This window comes from Mesoplodon mirus, assembly GCF_964341445.2.
Source record: "Mesoplodon mirus genome assembly, chromosome: 9".
NCBI lineage: Eukaryota > Metazoa > Chordata > Mammalia > Artiodactyla > Ziphiidae > Mesoplodon > Mesoplodon mirus.
Genome location: NC_138985.1, coordinates 72,271,929 through 72,290,029, shown reverse-complemented (window position 1 = coordinate 72,290,029; position 18,101 = coordinate 72,271,929). Strand labels below are relative to the sequence as shown.

The 18,101-nt window shown below is 45.9% G+C and overlaps 1 protein-coding gene across 2 annotated transcripts in view; it reads right to left on the bottom strand.

Annotated features, from left to right (window-relative positions):
- The window catches only part of BMPER (BMP binding endothelial regulator), a 255,227-nt gene that overhangs the window by 216,799 nt on the left and 20,327 nt on the right, over positions 1 to 18,101 (bottom strand). For both annotated transcript variants that reach the window (XM_082632885.1, XM_082632886.1), the window contains exon 3: positions 6,405 to 6,504. In XM_082632885.1, the coding sequence (XP_082489011.1) occupies positions 6,405 to 6,504 (100 nt within the window). The remainder of the gene's footprint in view (positions 1 to 6,404; positions 6,505 to 18,101) is intronic.

Here is an 18,101-nt window from a genome sequence, read left to right as displayed (position 1 = left end):
TAGCTCAGAAAAGACTTTACTCCCTGTTTAAATTTTTAGTATGGTAATATATTGATGTAGTAGTGAGATAGCTACTACATCAATAGTTAAAATTAAAAATAAAGTTAAGATTGAAAATAATTATGCTAAGGAAGGGAAAGAGGAAGAGAAAGAAGTTGGAAAAGAAAAAAAAAGTTTCAGAAAATGATGGGAGGTCCTTTGCCAGTTCTTGGGGCTCAAGTCCCACCACCCTCCCTGCCGTTTATTTACACAACTGAATAACTAGGAAGAGTTTTGATAACCATTCACCAGCACTTCAACATTTGAGTTACATTTTCCTGGTCATTATCTACTTTTCTTTCTTTCTTATACCATCATTCTAATGATAAAAAAATTTTCAAAATAGCAGGAGAGCAAAGGATCACAGCCTCACAGCTATGAGGGGCAAAGAGATTTCTCCCCAAAGATGCACTGACCAGGGCAGATATCGACCAAGAGCCTCTCACAGATGGGCTTCTCCTTCCTTCATCAAAAAGGCCCACCTTTTCTCTTCCTTTCCTTTCTTTACCTGGTAGCAGTGGTTCTCAAGCCTCAGCCCCCATGAGAGTCCCGGTGGTGACCTGAAAATGTAGACTCAGGGAACCGGGGGCAGAGCTTGTGATACAGCAGGCCTGCAAGCCTAATGGTGAGACCAGTCTGTCCCCCACTGCGGTCATTTACTAGCTCTGTCGCCTTGGGGCTCTCAGTGCCACCACTTCATGTGTAAAACGGGGCTATGATAGTACCTCCCTCAGCAGGCTGTGAGGATCCAGTGCCTGGCCCTGCGTAAGGACTATATATATGTTCGAGCCCCTGCAATTTTGATGAAGATGATCAGGATCTCAGTTACTACTGTTATTGGGCAAGGCCCAGGAAGCTGCATTATCATAGGTAAGTCTTTGGTCCACTGAACTTTTTTTTTTTTTTTTTTTTTTTTTGCGGTACGCGGGCCTCTCACTGTTGTGGCCTCTCCCGTTGCGGAGCACAGGCTCCGGACGCGCAGGCTCAGCGGTCATGGCTCACGGGCCCAGCCTCTCCGCGGCATGTCCAAGCCCTGGTCCACTGCATTTTGAGAAACACTGCTTACACTCACAATTCCCTCAGGTAAGAGGAAGAGCAAACAAACACAAACAATACTCCAGGGAAACTCAAAGCAACTGGCTTGGACTATTGTTCATCCAGTTAGCAATACTAGATTTCCCCTTCCCGTGTGCCTGCTGATGGTAGAAAGGTTTTCTAGAAGGGGTGTCTTTGCTGGGAAGCCTGGTAGACCCACACCCTTCACCCATTCTGCCAGGTTAGGTACGTGCTGTGCTCACCTTTACAAGAGGCCGGATCTGTCTGGTGATCAGCTTTAAAAACAGCACAAGGTGGTACCTCTGAATGCAAATGACTTTCAAAATACAGGAGAATTAAGTGCATCAGCTCTCCTGTCACCATGCGTTAACTGGCCGGAGGGGCTTTGAAGTCCCTTCAACGCCCTGAATCCGCTTCCCGGACCCGCCCCGGAAGCAGAGAAGGGGGCTCGGTTCCGGAGGCGGGAAGGCCTGGTGGGAGGAGCCCCGGAGTCGCGGGCGGAAGTCGGCGTGGCGCCGGTGGATATCCTGCATCCCCCCTCTCCCCTCCTCCTACCGGTTGGTGCTGGTCGCTGCCAGCGCGGCACGGGGTCCCCGAGAGCAAGCGCAGCGGTGGCTGTGAATCGGGAGCGCCCGCGGGTGTTCCAGGCCCTTCCCCTGCCAGGCACAGGGCCCCAGGTCCATAGGAACAGGGTGCGAGTCCTGGCTAGCCATTGCAAACTTTTTGTGACTTAGTGCAAATCGTTAAGTCAGTTCCTCATCTGTAAAATGGGCTTCATATTACAGATTTAGCACAGTCAAATGTATGCGTCGACCGCAAAAAAAACAAACAAAATTGACCCTGAGATAATCTTGCCTGGACATCATTCTGCTCTAAAAGTATTATCAACAAACTCCTCATTACTACGACTCCTCACTGAATCATTCTAAGTAAAAGTTAAAACCTCCAATGTTGGGCTTCCCTGGTGGCGCAGTGGTTGAGAGTCCACCTGCCGATGAAGGGGACACGGGTTCGTGCCCCGGGCCGGGAGGATCCCACATGCCGCGGAGCGGCTGGGCCCGTGAGCCATGGCCGCTGAGCCTGCGCGTCCAGAGCCTGTGCTCCGCAACGGGAGAGGCCACAGCAGTGAGAGGCCCGCGTACCGCAAAAAAACAAACAAACAAAAAAAACCTCCAGCGTTAGCACAGAGCACGCCCGTTGGAAGAGAACTTAGGAGAAGCACAGCTGCCGCGGTTGTCTCAGAGTATCTGCTCCACACTGAGGATTTGTTGCTGTCCTTGTTCCACTGTGTGATCAGAGGACACAAGATGGGGAGGAGAGGTTTACCCAGGTTCCATGGGAGGCCAAATCCAGAGTGGTTTCTGGGTTCACACCAAGATCTCCTCTCTACCCAGGTAATGCTCTCGATCCTCCCTTTTTGGTCGTTATTCCTTTACTGCACATGTTCTTTGGTCTCAGCTTCTTGTACTTACCCTTGCCCAGTGCTAAAATCCAGGGTATAACCTAAATGCCCAGGAATGGAGAAATGGCCCAATGAATGTTGGTACATTCCCACGCAGACTCTTATGTGCCCATTAAGGACAGTATTTCCAAACAAGTTGAGAAGATGTTATGCCCGGATGTTAAGTGGGAGAAGAAAAAAAGAAAAAAAAAAAAACCCGAAATAATTCAATAGTAAGATATCAACTAGGTAAACACTTCGATGTGGGGAAAAAATGCAGAAAACATATATCAAATATTAACTATTTAATAGTTAATTAAATAGTTAACTGGGTGGTGGGATTATGAGTAATTTATTTTCTGCTTTTCCACAGTTTAGCCTATTTTTAAAAGCTTCTTCTATGAGCATATGTAACTATTCTAATCAGAAAAACGTAAATAAACCAGTGCAAATACAACTGTGTCCCTTAAAACACAGGAGACAAAAACTGTATTATGGAGTAGAAATAGAGAAAATGAAGGGGGCATCTTAAGAGCCCCCTCTACAGCCTGACAAGTCAGCACTTTTCAGGAGTCTCTCTCAGGAAGGTCCACCTCAGGGCAGGCTGGGGATTTTGATCTCCCCCAGAAGGCCTGGACTTTACTGTCAGAAAGAGAACTCAGGGCGCTGAATTCACTGGTCTATTCTTGGGTCCAGTTTAATTTGAAGAGACTTTATCATCTTAAGCTCAAAAAGAATACTCATGAAATGTATTTATCACAAGTATCACTTTCCCTTGGAAGATTAGGATGATCAAAGGAAAGAATGATGATAAAGGAAACAGCAGGACAAGAAGGAAAGGAGGTTACACACTACTGCAACCCAAAGTGCCCTCCTGTACTACGGTTAATGGGAAATGAACCTAATGCCTCGGGCGTGGTTCCTTCACACATTCTGCTTCCACCCTGTAGCATCCAACTCACCTCTCACTGGCGAGGCAGCCTTGGAAGATGAAGATGGCAAATCAGCCATTAAAAAAATAAAGAATTAGGGCTTCCCTGGTGGCGCAGTGGTTGAGAGTCCGCCTGCCGATGCAGGGGACGCGGGTTCGTGCCCCGGTCCGGGAAGATCCCACATGCCGCGGAGCGGCTGGGCCCGTGAGCCATGGCCGCTGAGCCTGCGCGTCCGGAGCCTGTGCTCCACAACGGGAGAGGCCACAACAGTGAGAGGCCCGCGTACCGCAAAAAAAAAAAAAAAAATTAAATAGAAGAGGTTCTTCAAGGTGAATCAACAATAACTTAGACACACATTGGCTCAGTAATGTATTCTTTTCTTTTTTAAAATTTAATTTTATTTATTTATTTATTTTGGCTTCATCGGGTCTTAGTTGCGGCACGTGGGATCTTTGGTGAGGCGTGCGGGATCTTCCGTTGCAGCGCACGGGCTTCTCTCTAGTTATGGCGTGCAGGTTTTGTTGTTGTTGTGTTGTTGTTGTTTTCTCTCTCTAGTTGTGGCCCGCAGACTCCAGGGCACCTGGGCGCTGTAGTTTGCGGCACGTGGGCTCTCTCGTTGAAGCGGGCAAGCTCAGTAGTCGTGGTGCGAAGGTTTAGCTGCCCCGAGGCACATGGGATCTTAGTTCCCCCACCAGGGATCGAACCCACGACCGCTGCATTGGAAGCCGGATTCTTTACCACTGGACCACCAGGGAAGTCCCAGTAATGTATTCTGAATTGGAATTACTTTATCTGACCATCAGCTTGGGAGACTCCTAAGAAGTTACTATTTCAGGTCTTGCATCAATAGCTCTCAGAAGTCACGTGAGTAAAACATCTGCCTCCCAACTCCATAGGAAAGAGGTGAGAAGTAAATGGTTGATTTCTCCTTCTCCAAAAGGCTTCAGGAGACGCATTTTTATAGTCTAGTCCCTCAGGTATTTACAGAGCACCTACTATATTATATTAACTGAGAAATGTTTGCATGCCAGGCACTTTGCTAAACACATTGACTGTGTCTCGCTCGCCATTAGCTGCCTCCGACACAATTATTATCCTCATTTAACAGGAGAGGGAACTGGGGTAGAAAGAGGTTCCATGTCTCTACCTGCTCAAGTGAAAACGTTGGGGTATTAGTTTCTCAGCCTGCTGTGACAAATTACCACCAGCTTGGAGGCTTAAGACAACAGAAATGTATTGTTCTCTCACAGTTCTGGAAAGTAGAAGTCCAAAATCAAGGTGTTGGCAGGGCCATGCTCCATCTGAAGCTTCTAGGGAAGTACCCTCCTGGCCTTTTCCCAGCTCCTGGTAACCCGAGGCATTCCTTGGCTTGAGGCAACACAACTCCAACCTCTGCCTCTTATTTATTTATAGACTTAAACATTATAGTTTAAGTCTATAAATAGTAACTACAATAACTATAGTTACTCACAAACAACTTGGCATTAATCCTTGACGTGTGGATTTCATGTAATAGTGTGCGTTGAAAAGTTCAAAGTCCTCCTTGAGCGTAGAGACTTGTGGGTTGTCACTAGAAATGGCGCTTTAGTTTACTTGGTTTCTATGGAGCTCCTTTTGAGAGCTCTACAGAAGGGAGCCTCCCCTTTGCAGCTCCAAAAAAGGATATTCTTCTGTGGGGGTAGAAATCACCTGGTCAAGATCTCTTTCAGAGGTTCCCACCCAGGCTGCACATTAAATCTCCCGGGAGCTTCTTCAAAAGACAGATGCCTTAGCCCCTGCCCCAGGGCAAGTGAATCTGAATCTCAGCAACAGAGCCCAGGCGTCTATACCTGCCCCTCTTGTTATACAGTCATCTTCTCTGTGTGTCTCTGTCTGCTCTTCATATAAAGACACCAGTCATACTGGATTTGCAGCCACCCTAATCCGGTATGACCTTATCTTAACTAATTACATCTCCAAAGATCCCATTTCCAATTAAGGTCACATTCTGAGGTTCCTAATGGACGTGGACTTTTGGGGAACACTCTGCAACCCAGGATGCATCTTCAGGGTGAGAAATCTCTTTGCAACCCAGGACTGTTGGATTTGGACTTGGCAGTGTGACTCCAGAGCCCACATCCTGAACCACTGTGCTCATTTTGACCTCTGGGGGACCACAATGCATACACTGACATACACTAGGTGACATCAGAGCATGACCTGGCTCCTGTCCTGAGGAGCTGAGAGTCTACAGAACACAAACAAGACAATGAAAAAGCACATCACTGAAGTATCTGTGTGAACTTCTGGATGCCATGGAAACTTCACCAGGAAAGTAACGGATGAGGGCTGGGGGACCTTGAGCACAGGCAGCATCTGGGCAGGTTGGGGGAAAGACCTGAGCTAAGGCAGAGGCAACCTAGAACAGTGTGTTTGAGAGAGACAGGCGTGCCGGAAGGCCACAGGAGATGGGGGTGGAGTAAGGGCGTTTTAGAGATGCTTCAAAGACAAAGGGAAGGACTTAGATTTAATTTGGAAGGAAAGAATAAACTTTAATAGGGACCAAAATGATAAAAATTGGTCTAAAAGACTCCCTCTGGCAGAGGTGGGCAGGGCGAGTGTAGAGCCTGGAAAAACTGAGTGTTGAAACTTCGTGACAGAACAGGCTTGCGTGCGTGTGTACCAAGCTGCAGAGGCATCATGTTTACATCTCTTCTGTGGCATTTTAACAGCCTGCCTCAGAAAATAAACCAACGATGTAGATGCTTACCATACTTTCATCCCCCACTAGGAGGACCCCCCTTACTACCACCCCCCCAACACTCACACACACAGCAGCTTCCCTTCCAACACCCACTTGCACCCCAGCCAAGAGCTGAGTGAAGAGAAAGGTGAGAGAAAGAGAAATTAAAATGCCTGCAGGAACAGCCAGAAAAGGCAGCCAAAGCATAAATTACCTTTGCACCGCTCACAACAGGCTCCCCTCTGCTTGATGGCCAGGGCACAGTCTCTCGACAGCACTGGGCACTTCTCTCTCTTACAGGTCACTTCCTTGTTCTAGGCAAAAAGGACAAGACACATTTGAAATCAACTTCAAAACAGAATCCCCAGAATCCTAGCACATGGCTGAGGTTTTCCTAGCTTCCCTCTTCCTATCTTGCCTTCATCTTGGCGGGAAAACTCTGTGATAGCAAATGAGATTTTGCTCTTTCTGGAACAAAAATATCCTTCCAGGAATAGATTGAGATTAGGGGCAGATGAAAGGGGATGAAAAGTCCCTTCTTTACCAGCCAATTTAACCTAGATAACCGAACTCCGAGAGAGAGGCTTTCTCCCGCCCTGCTCTAAGGTTTCTTTTTAGTACACACTACAGAAATGATAATATTTGTGTAAACCATATTTTGCCCATTGGGCTACCTGGGCCAGGACTGCATTGTGAGAACAAAAATATTTGCACACGGCCATCCAACAATCCTTAATAGTAGAGTGCATTATAATGCAGCAATCTAAAGTTCCAACTCAAATAATGACAAAGTTGAGTATTGAATCGGCTCAGTAAGAGAAAAGATAATATTCCCTATGCCAAGCAGAGACACAGGAGTCAGTGTTTTATAGCTGTGGGACAGCTGCATTATATTAGCACTTATGCTAATGACAGTGTGGTGAGCATTTGCATCTTTGGTTTTATCCTGAAAAGTTAGCTATTAAAATGACTTCAAGAAGATCCAAGTATGATGCATATACCTGTTTGGAGAACAGGCTGCACATGAACCAAACATACTATGTCACAACCCTTCAACGAGATTGGAGCTGTAACAAGTTTCTACTAAATGCTAGGTGCTATGGCTTTCATTCCTATTAAAATGCTGTGAGATAAGTATTATCACTATCTCTTGTTTATAAGCAGGAAAACTGCTGTTCAGAGAAGGTCTATGACTTTTTCAAGATCATACAGCTTTGCAGTGGCAGAGGTGGATTTCAGTATTGAGCTCACAAATGTGTACAATGCCCATGGCCTACCCTGAGTTAAGGCTGGGATGACCACATGCATTGCCTGATTTAGGGAGAGATCAGAGAGGAGCAACTGACCAGCCCTCTGACCTCGAGATGAACTCAGAACCCTCCTGGAATATGTGCAGGAGAAATCCTGACTCAGCCCTGACAATGACCTTGGGAAGATTCTCAAGTGTAAGCAGTATGCTTCAATGTCAAGAGTAAGGGAGATCTCCCCACTTCTATTCCAGCACCAAGGAGGGGTGTGAGGGGGTGAGGGCTGTGAGAGTGTTTAAGTGTGTGTGTGTGTGTGTGTGTGTGTGTGTTGGGGACCTGGGGTCCAAGCTGAGCCCATACACCAAATTCTAGCTCTAAAGCAGTTCTCAGATAAAACACGTCACCTTCTGTGCTGCCCTCCAATTCCCTAGGAGTTGCAGAGCCCCTCAAGATGTTCCCAGGGGCTAAAATGATTCTAGAATGAGTCCAGATTGTCACCTCCTCCCTTTTTGAATGAGCAGAACCTCCAAGAGTCCCAGAACCCCACTCCCTCCAACTCACCAATCACCCCTCCCCCAGAGTAAGGTATATGGAGCCTGGGCACGGGGGAGCCTCGCCATTCCAACAGCTCTATTTCTACACAGTCTTGTTGTCTTACTGCGCTGATGGCTTTGCAAGGCCACTGAAGCATGGGAATAATGGGCCCACCCTGAGCGGTGCTGCTCGAACGTCCCCACGTAGAAAATGGCCATCATTACCGAGGCCAATGTGGTAAACACACTGATGGGGCCGTCCCAACACCTGCCTGGCCACTCAAAGAGCGAGCATCAGTTCTCAGCACTGTACCCACTCCTGCAGGGCTGGTGTGCAGACCTTCTGTTTTTTCATTTATTGGTTATTGGTGTCTGATTGTAAGGTGTGGTTGACCTGAGTAATCCAGTCTCCTTTCCTTTCCCCCTTTTTGGTGTGTGCTATGTGATAAAGGTTCTCAGAGGGCTGATCTCACTGACTCCTTAAAATCCCGTGAGGCAGGGATCCTCACCCCTGGCTGCTAATCAGAACCCGTGTGCAGTTCTTAAAAAAGCCCGGCAATGTCTCCCATTCCCTGAAGCTCAGATCTGATTTATCTCAGGACCAGGCTCCCCAGTTAATTCCAGTGTGCAGCCCAGGTTGAGAACCACCGCTGTGTGGGGAGCGTTCTTAGTACCAGCAGGGCTGAGGTGGGCTCGGGAGCTGTCCACAGTCCCGGAGTGAATGGCTGCCTGCAAGCTGAACCCAGGTATCCTGGCTCCGAGCCCTGCAACTCTCCTTCCCTCACCCTCTCTCCTTCATAATGGTGGCATCATGACTCACTGTAAGTCATGGCCCTTTGATTTATGTTCATATTTTTTTCTTAAGTACAAACGTAATACATAGTCATGGTCACAATTCAAATTAAAGAGGTATATTCTTAAAAATTAATAGTGCCCTTTTGCCACCACCAAAGTAATCGAGAACAACGATCAGGTGTCTAGGCTGCTGGGCATTATGAACAGTGACTTAGCTTTGCAAAGTGCAGTTACTCGAAGCCATAGTTTGATACCAGCTGCCCCACCCAGGGCATTACCTCAGAGCATCTGTTACCTCGGCATTATGCATTCAGCAAAGCTGGCTGCAGCCTTAAGGAAAAGCCACCCCCCAACCCCCAAGTGCATCTCCTCTCTGAAAGGAAGACTCCTCAGACACAAGGAAGTAAAAACTCTAACAGTAGTCAGATTGGGTGTGAAGTCAAAATTTGGGGTCTAATGTATAGGAAGACACACAGTCTCTTACATATAGGAATTCTTTGCTAAATTAGAAACCTAGCAGCCAATTAAAATCCATAGCAAGATCCCAAGATCCATAATAAATAGCTCGTAATTATAGTTCAGCAGAAAATTTGTTTCAACCAGATGATTTGTAGATTCACTTCTGGAATTTTTTGTGTACTCACACACACACACACACACACACACACACACACACTCGCACAGAGAGAACAAACCTAAACCTTAGCTGTAGGTTTAGTGAGGTTTTTTTCCCCCTTCTGATAACACTTGGAGTTTTTTATATCTACCAAGTGTCACGCTGGTACAGAGCTGCCAGACCTGATCATTTCCCAGCTGCCTGGTTGCATGGATATGGAGCACAAGCTCAGAATCCCAGGCCCTCAAAGAAAGAAAGAAAAACTGCAGAGAATTGCTGGTGAGAGGCTGATTCCTCCATCTTCTTAATTGAGTCCAGCAGCTACAGAGTAAATTCAAGCACAGGTTAATTAAGACCACTCACTTTGCTTTCCCTGATTTTGTCAAGAGACAAAAACCCTGGTCTTCAAGCCAGCAGCTCTGGTGAGAAGGGGCACATGCAAAGCCGTGCCTTCAGGACTCCCTCTCCACTGGCCGCCTCATCCCCACGTGCACCAAGTGTCCTCTGCTCTTACTCAAGGTCACGGCTCATTCGGTTCACGTTTTCATTCACAAAATGTTTTCTGACACTGACTCACACTTACTGAACACTTTCTATGTATCAGGCTCTGTGCTAAGAATAGTATATGCATTATTTCACAAAACAATTCCACATCATCCCCATTTTACAGATGAGGAACCAACATTAGTAAACTTGCCCAGGTCACACAAGAGGCAGATCTGGAATACAAATAGAGGTCCGACTCCAAAGGCACGTGCTTAAATGCTGCACTTTGCTACTTCCCAGCATGCAGGCTACACACAAGAACTAAAGAATGTCATAGTCCTAAGGCCCCAGGAGAGATTAATACCTTCCAGGTGGTTCCACATATGTGAAATGAGCTCTCTAACAAGAGCTGAATAGCTCCAAGGAGCTGCGTCATCACCAACCACGGGAAGGTCTACAAACACCAGCTGTTTTCTGGTAACAAGGAAAGATGCACTATTTTGTATATTGATAGGTATCTATGACTATCACACCTCTGACAGCCAGGCAAACATCCTCAAGCAAATTTTCCCCAAGATTCCAGCCTGAGTTTGAGTCTCCCCAAATCTAAGCCACAGAAATGGTGGTAAAAATGCTCTGGAGGAAAACGTCAGAACATTCTTAAAAACCAACCTAACCAGTGCCTACGAGTAATAAACGCCATCACATTTTTCATTCTCAGTCTCTGTCTCTCCGTGTTTACCACTTTCTAGGGTCAGCCAGCCTGTGATTTACCTGTTGTCAAAGGCAGCTGTTTGCATTATTGCCTCCTTTCAGAAAGACCAAATATATCAAAATTCAAAACACAGCCTCTGGGGGCACATGAAATGAAGTGCCAACAAACAAAAAGAAAAGAGGGGCATAGGGAGTAATAAAGAAAAAAACTTACATGGCTGGCAACAAAGCTCTATAAGGATGCGAGCCAAACCACAGCTCTGGCGCAGCCGAGTTCAAACAGGATTCCAGCAGCCAGCTTGCTGTATCTAAGATCTGCCACCAGATGGCAGCACAGAGTTCCCTGGGCTTAGGAAATGTGCCAAGAGACCCGCCAGTGCCTCCTGAGCATTTTTCAGTGTCTGGCATGGAGGGAAATGATCTCTTGCTGATTTGGCGGGGTGGGGGCTGGTTAGAGAAGATAGCAAATCGCCATTGTGAGATTTTCCTGTTTGCTTTTCTCAACGAGAAAAAAAAATGTTTTTCAGATGCTTTTATTTCAAGCGAATGTCTTGAAGATATTTTTTTTCTAAGATTCTTCCAGGCGCAATCCTATTATGGACTATGGAAAGTATTACCTGACCTTTCATTTATATTTAAATATAATAATAAAATTAAAAATCTGGAGAGGACAACACAGCAGCTGATAATGATGAGAGTGATCAGGGAGAAACGTCGGCTGGCAGATGCTGCATTTCTAGACTATGAAACAGCAACACAAATCTCTTGATATAAGAAGGAAAATGAAAATACCTGGTGCCTTGCCTGCTAATCCTCCATGTGATTAGCCATATTAGGAAGGTGGCAGACCACATGAGTCTCTTCCTCTAGAAGATGGTGTTATTTTCCTTCCATCCTTGGCTTTTATGAAAGCAAAGCCTGCCTTGGAGGCAAATAGCGGTCATTTGGCGAACTTGCAAATTCTAAGTGCCAAATCCTTTTTCAGAAAATCAAGAAGGCCGTGAAGTTGTAATATTTTTTTCTGCCCCAAATGAACAACAGAATATGTCAATAAAGCACATGGGCCAGGTGATATCATTAGAGAGGATAAAGAGGTAGAAGTGACTCTCTTTCCTAAATTAAAAACCCTGCAGACTACCCTGCTTTGCTGCATATATGCACACACCCCTGTGTCATTTCCTCACTGTAGTCTTTTTTAGGGAGGGGCCCTATAGATGGATTCCCCTATCAAAATGCAAATATCCATGGGGCTTGGACCCATATTAATTTTGAATAAGGCATTCCCTCTGTCATCAGCTACTGTCAGGGGATGGATACCCAGCACAGTGACTCAGAGAAGTAAAGGAGTGGAAGTTCTAAAGCAGCTGAACCGAAGGCTTGGCCCATGTGCCGTTGCACCCAGTGCTGTGGGAACAGTAAAGAAACCACGCAGCAAGCTTCCTGTCTATGGTCTAGAAATGTACACGTGCTTAGAGGGGACAAGACATCAGACGTTAGCAGATCACACAAACACTGCAGTGTAACTTCTGGCACAAAGTGAGAACTACAGAAAAGAATTCCACCTTGACCCAAAAGCTATTGTGGGGGCTTCCCTGGTGGCGCAGTGGTTGAGAGTCCGCCTGCCGATGCAGGGGACATGGGTTCATGCCCCGGTCTGGGAAGATCCCACATGCCGCGGAGCGGCTGGGCCTGTGAGCCATGGCCGCTGAGACTGCGTGTCCAGAGCCTGTGCTCTGCAACGGGAGAGGCCACAACAGTGAGAGGCCCACATACCGCAAAAAAAAAAAAAGAAAAAAAAAAGCTATCGCAGTCAGTGAGCGCAAATAGGACACGAAGACCCTTAATCAAATTCTCTTTATTACAGAATTTGTTTGAAGTGCCCACACGGTAGTGTTTCACTATTTGAGAGTCTCAAAATTGCTCACAGAGGAATTTGTTTTTAGGAATACAGATGTTTTGTGTCAAGTTTCCCAAGGAGGAAGGTGATCCAACATCAGCGTATGTATTCTCCTTGGAATTCCCGGTCTCCCCACACATGTAGTCAAGGAGGTCGACTTTTCCTTGAAGTGCTCCATTGTAACCCAATTCCAGCCCCAAAAGAGGCAAAAAAGGAACTTTATGGTACTTTCAAACACCAGTCACAATTTCTCCTAGGCAATATTATAAAATGTCTCATAAACAGAAGAATAATACTTCATGTTTACATAGCACTTTTCTTCTAAAGAGCTCTGCAGACATTATTTCATTAATCCTCACAGGTTTCCTAAGATTTGCAGTCGGAGGAATGGCACACAATGAAGTTAAATGTCTCAGGTCCCTCAGAGCTAGGTAGCAATGAACTTGGGAAGAGAACCTGGTCCCCAGACCTGGATTAAGAGGATAGCCAGGGAGGTTAGTTGCTAAAACACAGCATTAAAATTTATGGGTGCATCATATTAAAATTAGGTTAGCTCCTACATGACCGTTGAGAGTTCAGGACTAGATTAGTATGTAGTTGAGCAAGTCTGGAAATTTTCTGGAAAGACAGGCCGCCTGGGGCGGACATGTGAGGTCTCCCGCCATGTCCCCTGCCCTGTTAGAAGGTAACCTGTGAAAGATGCCACAGAAGGGATGGGCCCAAACTCAAATAAACAGCTCTAACTGCAAAATGTTACAGTTCTAGAATGCAGAGATGTAGACAAAAACTGAAAGAAAAGATCCAGAGCGGGCAGGCTTCATTGATGTCACCGGTTTTGAGAATCCAAAAAGTAAAGTGATTCCGTCTCTGGAACATGTGGTCCAGGGAAATCCTTTGCAAGGGAGCATGAGCCTCAGAAAGGAGACAACACAAGTTTGTACGTGCTCCAGCTGGTCTCCTCTGGACAAAATCTGTTCTTAATCTCTTAGAAAATAATCATTGTGGGGGGGGCTGGGAGGGGGTGGGGAGAGACTGAGATAGCTCAGTGGTTGCCAATGGCAGTAGTAAGTGTGATTGATGATTTATTAGTTTAATTAAGCTTTGACTTGCTTCTTCTTTGTTACTGATAGTACAATTGACTTCTCCATAACTCCTGCACAGAAAGAGCTGGGAGGAAAAAAAAAAAGAAAAGGAAAGGCAGTTTGGGACACTCCGAAGCCTTAGTGTACAAGTACGAGGCTCTGGGCCATGTCTCTCAACTCAACGAAAGTTGAAAAAACACTAACAAAACCATTTCTAAAGCGAAGAAAGTGCATTTGATAGGGAAAATAACCCAAATTTCCCAGCTGAGGTCTCTTCTCTTCCCCAACTGAGTGAGGTCAGTACAAGAGGTGGGAGGCATCTGAGGTCAGTAGCGGTGGGAAGTGTCAATGGCCCTTGCTTTTACTTTATTATTTGCTGTAAAGACTCATGTATTTTAATCAAATTGAGAGGAAACATAGCCTTTTTTATTTATACAGATATCTACCATTTCTGATGTTTTACATTACTTCCTGTAAAATACAAGTTTCCCTCTCATATTATTTCCCTACAGCTTAAAGAACTTTCTTTAGCATTTCCTGTAATACAGGTCTGCGGCAATGAAGTCTCTTGCGTTTCTGTTTATTTTAAAATATCTTTGGTCAGTGGCCCTTGCTTTTAACGTAAAGTAACATTTCCAGATCTTTCTGAACCACTTCCCCAATCGCCACCACTTTTGCAAATCCCTTCAATAACCAAAGTCACAGAGCTGATCCACCTCTAACCAAACAATGAAGTGGCAATAATAGTTTTCCAGGCAGGTTGCTGAACTATTCAGAATAACAGCACCTGACATTTATGGAAAACCTATTATTTGCCAGACTGTGCTGAACGCGTTCTGTGTATTATGTCCTTTTTAACCCTCACAACAAACCTGAGGAACGCACTGATTTACCCCTATTTTATGGGTAGAACTGAGACTCAGAGAGGTTAAATGGCTTACCCAGCTTCACCACGGCAGAGATTCAAACCCAGGACTCGCTGATATCACAGTAGGTGATTTCATCACTATGGCATACTGCTTGGTTTAGAGGCTAAGATGAGCCATCTCTTCCTTGCAGCCAAGAAATTTAAATGTTTGCCTTTGTTAAGCACTCTCCATTTTCAGACCATTATAAACCTTAGTTTGTGATTTCATTTTGAACACAAGAGTAAAAATAGTGCCTTTGAGGAAAGACAGATGAAGTCTCTGACTTAAAAACTCAAAACAAGTCTCATTCTCTGAGTGCCCTGTCATTTGCCAGACAGACCAGAGCCTGGACCAAAAGCCTCCAAGTCCTCAGGTTTCTTCTTGAATTGAGCCGGGGCGGGGGCAAGGGGTACTCTCCCAGGAGGCTGGCAGCATCCCACAGCCACACTTTTGGAGTCTTTATGTGAAAGCATCTTGCAAAACATCGCACAATTCATCACACTCCATCTGGGAGTGTTACTCTTTCTTCCCCCAGTCTAGGCTCGGCGAGCCTTTACCCCAGAGACCTGGACCCTGGCAAACGTGGCCTCCCCTGGCCCAGCTAATGGTGCAAACTCTGAACAAAGCTGCTCTTGAAGCCCAGCCATTTAAAAGACTTTATGAAGCCCACTGGGGCCCCCCGATTATTTTGCAACAAGTCATATCCCATGAAGAAATTCACTTCTCTGCAACACAGAGGGAGATTAAAGAAAAAGGCAGGGGGTAGTGCAAGGGGTTGGAGAAAAGAAGTAAGACCCCCTGTTGCTCTGTCTGGCCAGAATCGTGTCTTTTAGTACCCGTATCCTCTACCAAGGCGATGTTCTCATGATATATGGCCCTAATATGTCATTAAATGACAGTGTTCTCCTGATACTGTACCTTGAAAATATGACACGTGCCAGCAGAAGCAACGGGGGATTAATAAGGAGGCCCTTTTTTATATTTAACTTACCTAACATTTCAATTATTTTTTAACAGGCTTTAGTTTGTTGGAGGGATTGTTTGGGGGTCCTAAGCCGTTTAAAGATTTAGGTCTGGCTTTTTTTCTTTGGTCTTTTCAAGGAACTCTCAGAACAAAGGAACACAGGCCATTAGACTGTCCCGGCTACTCCAGTACAGCTCTGATTTAAAACAGGGCAGAGTGTCAAACAGCTCCTCATTCTGTTTAATCATATTTTGAAATAGAACCAAAACATTAGCGAAGGCAGAACACAAAAGAAATAACCACCAAATAAAAATAGTAGCCCAAAGAAAGCACTGCCTGGTTTTTATTATACCGTACATCATATAAGCAAGGGATCTGCTGGCACCACTACATTAATGTAACTGGAATGGATTGAACACAGAGCAGCCAGTGACTGAGTGCAGGGGATCCTGTCGCAGATGCAGCTCTGTGACACCACTCAGGCTCCCAGAAGCAGGCTGGAAAATCAGAGGGTAGACTGTGTCCCCTTCTGCCAGGGGACGGGAGCCAGGTATGTGAACTGAGGAGTGCATGTCAGCAGCCTTCCTTCATGTGATCCACATTCCCGAGTCTACCCTTTTCTCCTCCCAATCAAAAGGGACTCACACAGCTGGGATGTGGCATGGAGTCAGGGCTGCGGAGAAAACACCCACAGCCTCCCGCACGGGAAGAAGATATGAACCCAGGGTGAAGGGGAACACAGGCTGCAAAGTAATACAGCCTTGTGTGCAAGTGGCCCGGCTACCTCTCCCAAGACCATTGATTATTTTACACTATGGGAACCCTTCAGCACACGACAAGTAATGAATCAGCTTTTTCCTCTGCCCCAGAAGAAAACAAAAAAGGGAGGTGGGGTGAAAATCTGTGAATATTTTTATGCCTTTCTGGTGAGTTCTTTAGAACTAGCAAGAAGAGGATGGGGGTCTGACCCCAACCACCAGCAGGATCGACATCAGAGGGCATCATCAGAGCGCATCAGCCAGGCTTCCCAGTCTCCGGGACAGCACAGAGGCTGCTGGCCAGGTTGGCAGGGGCATCAGAGGAAGCAAGGAATGAGGGTTAAGGAGTTAAAAATAACAATAAAATTGGAGTCACTTCCATAGGAAAGGTCGTGATATGGTGTTAAGGAAGGCTACCTGGAGATGTTATTTCGGCAGTCCCTTTTCTGACTCATCACAATATAACAAGCTGGGCTCCCCAGCTATCCAAAGAAGCTGTGAACTCAGTGGACCCTTTTAACTGTACACACAGATGACTCTCTGGCAATGAAGAGCGAACACATCCAAAACACGGAAACTGAATGTCTTACATCCCATTTGTGTCCTGCCAGGGTGATTGGTGGTGACAAACCACTTCTTCTTAAGACCAGCCTTGGAGGGCTGTCGCCCTCTCGCCAGTAGGTGTCTCCTCCCCTGCGCCTTCCACCCACTGTGAGTGGGACTCACCAGGTCCTCAAAGGCCCCCTCATTCCTGTGGGTCAACAGCAAGCCACTGAGCAGATTTTGCACAGAAGAGAACAGAAAAATTTTCACGGGTTGCCCAGAAAGCCTGCACGCTGTTGGGAGCTACAAAAATACCTGATCTTGACAAGTGAATGGAGCTGACATCACAGGGAATAGGCAGGGCAGAGGAACTGCTCGCAGCCCATCTGTCATCTTGACAAAGTAACTTTCTGGTCACTAGTGAGACACTTTTAAAGACATCTGTACAATTGACCCCGACCACCAGCAATCACAGAGGCTTTCAAAGGGACCCCTGGGATGGCAGGCTTTAGGGCTGGTTCCTGCCGTCCTGCCTACTGATAACGGTAAGGGCTGTCTGATGCATCAGGTGATGGAAACATCCCTGCTCCTGGGCTGTATTCACACTGGTACTGACGGCAGAGAGTGGCCGCTTAGCCTGAGGAATGTCAGGCAGGGGAGCAAGGGGGCAGGTGTCCTCTGGCCAGATGGAAGTTCACAGAACTGAAAAAGCCAGCCTCAGACAGCATCCCCCATAAGAAGGCAAGTCTGTGAGGAGCTAGGGTTGGTCTGACTCATTCACCAGGGCCATTAACAGCATGTTCTCTTCACCAAGCCTTCCCCAAGGGCCACATGCAGATGTTAGAGAGAACTGGAGAAGCCACAGATTTATTTCATAGGTTTAGAATGTAATTTTAATCCACTAGCTTCTACATTCAAACTCATTAATCAACAAATGCCAATTTTGCATATAATCCTTTTCTGATTAAGGTGTTATAAAGGAATGAAAATGACCAGTCACCCATAAAACACCATTAACATAAACTTGTTGCTAAAGGGATTCACAACATGTGCCCCATTTTAAAAAAGAAATGCTTGGCCATGATTATTACCCTTCATCATTGCTTTTTTTTTAAAGGGTTTCATCATAGGACAGCTTCTCCGAAGCTTTAACATCTAAAATAAGACAAAAATATCAACAGAACACAAATGGTCTTTAGAAAATGTGACATCTTGGCTACGAACTTGGATTTTTCTGTAGGTTAAACCTTTGCACCGCAAAATTCAAATCTGTCTGAATAAAAATCCATGGATCTGTTTAACAAATATTGTTGAGCCCCTGCCATGGGCCAGGCACTGTGCCAGGTTTTTACTGAGAACAGAACATAT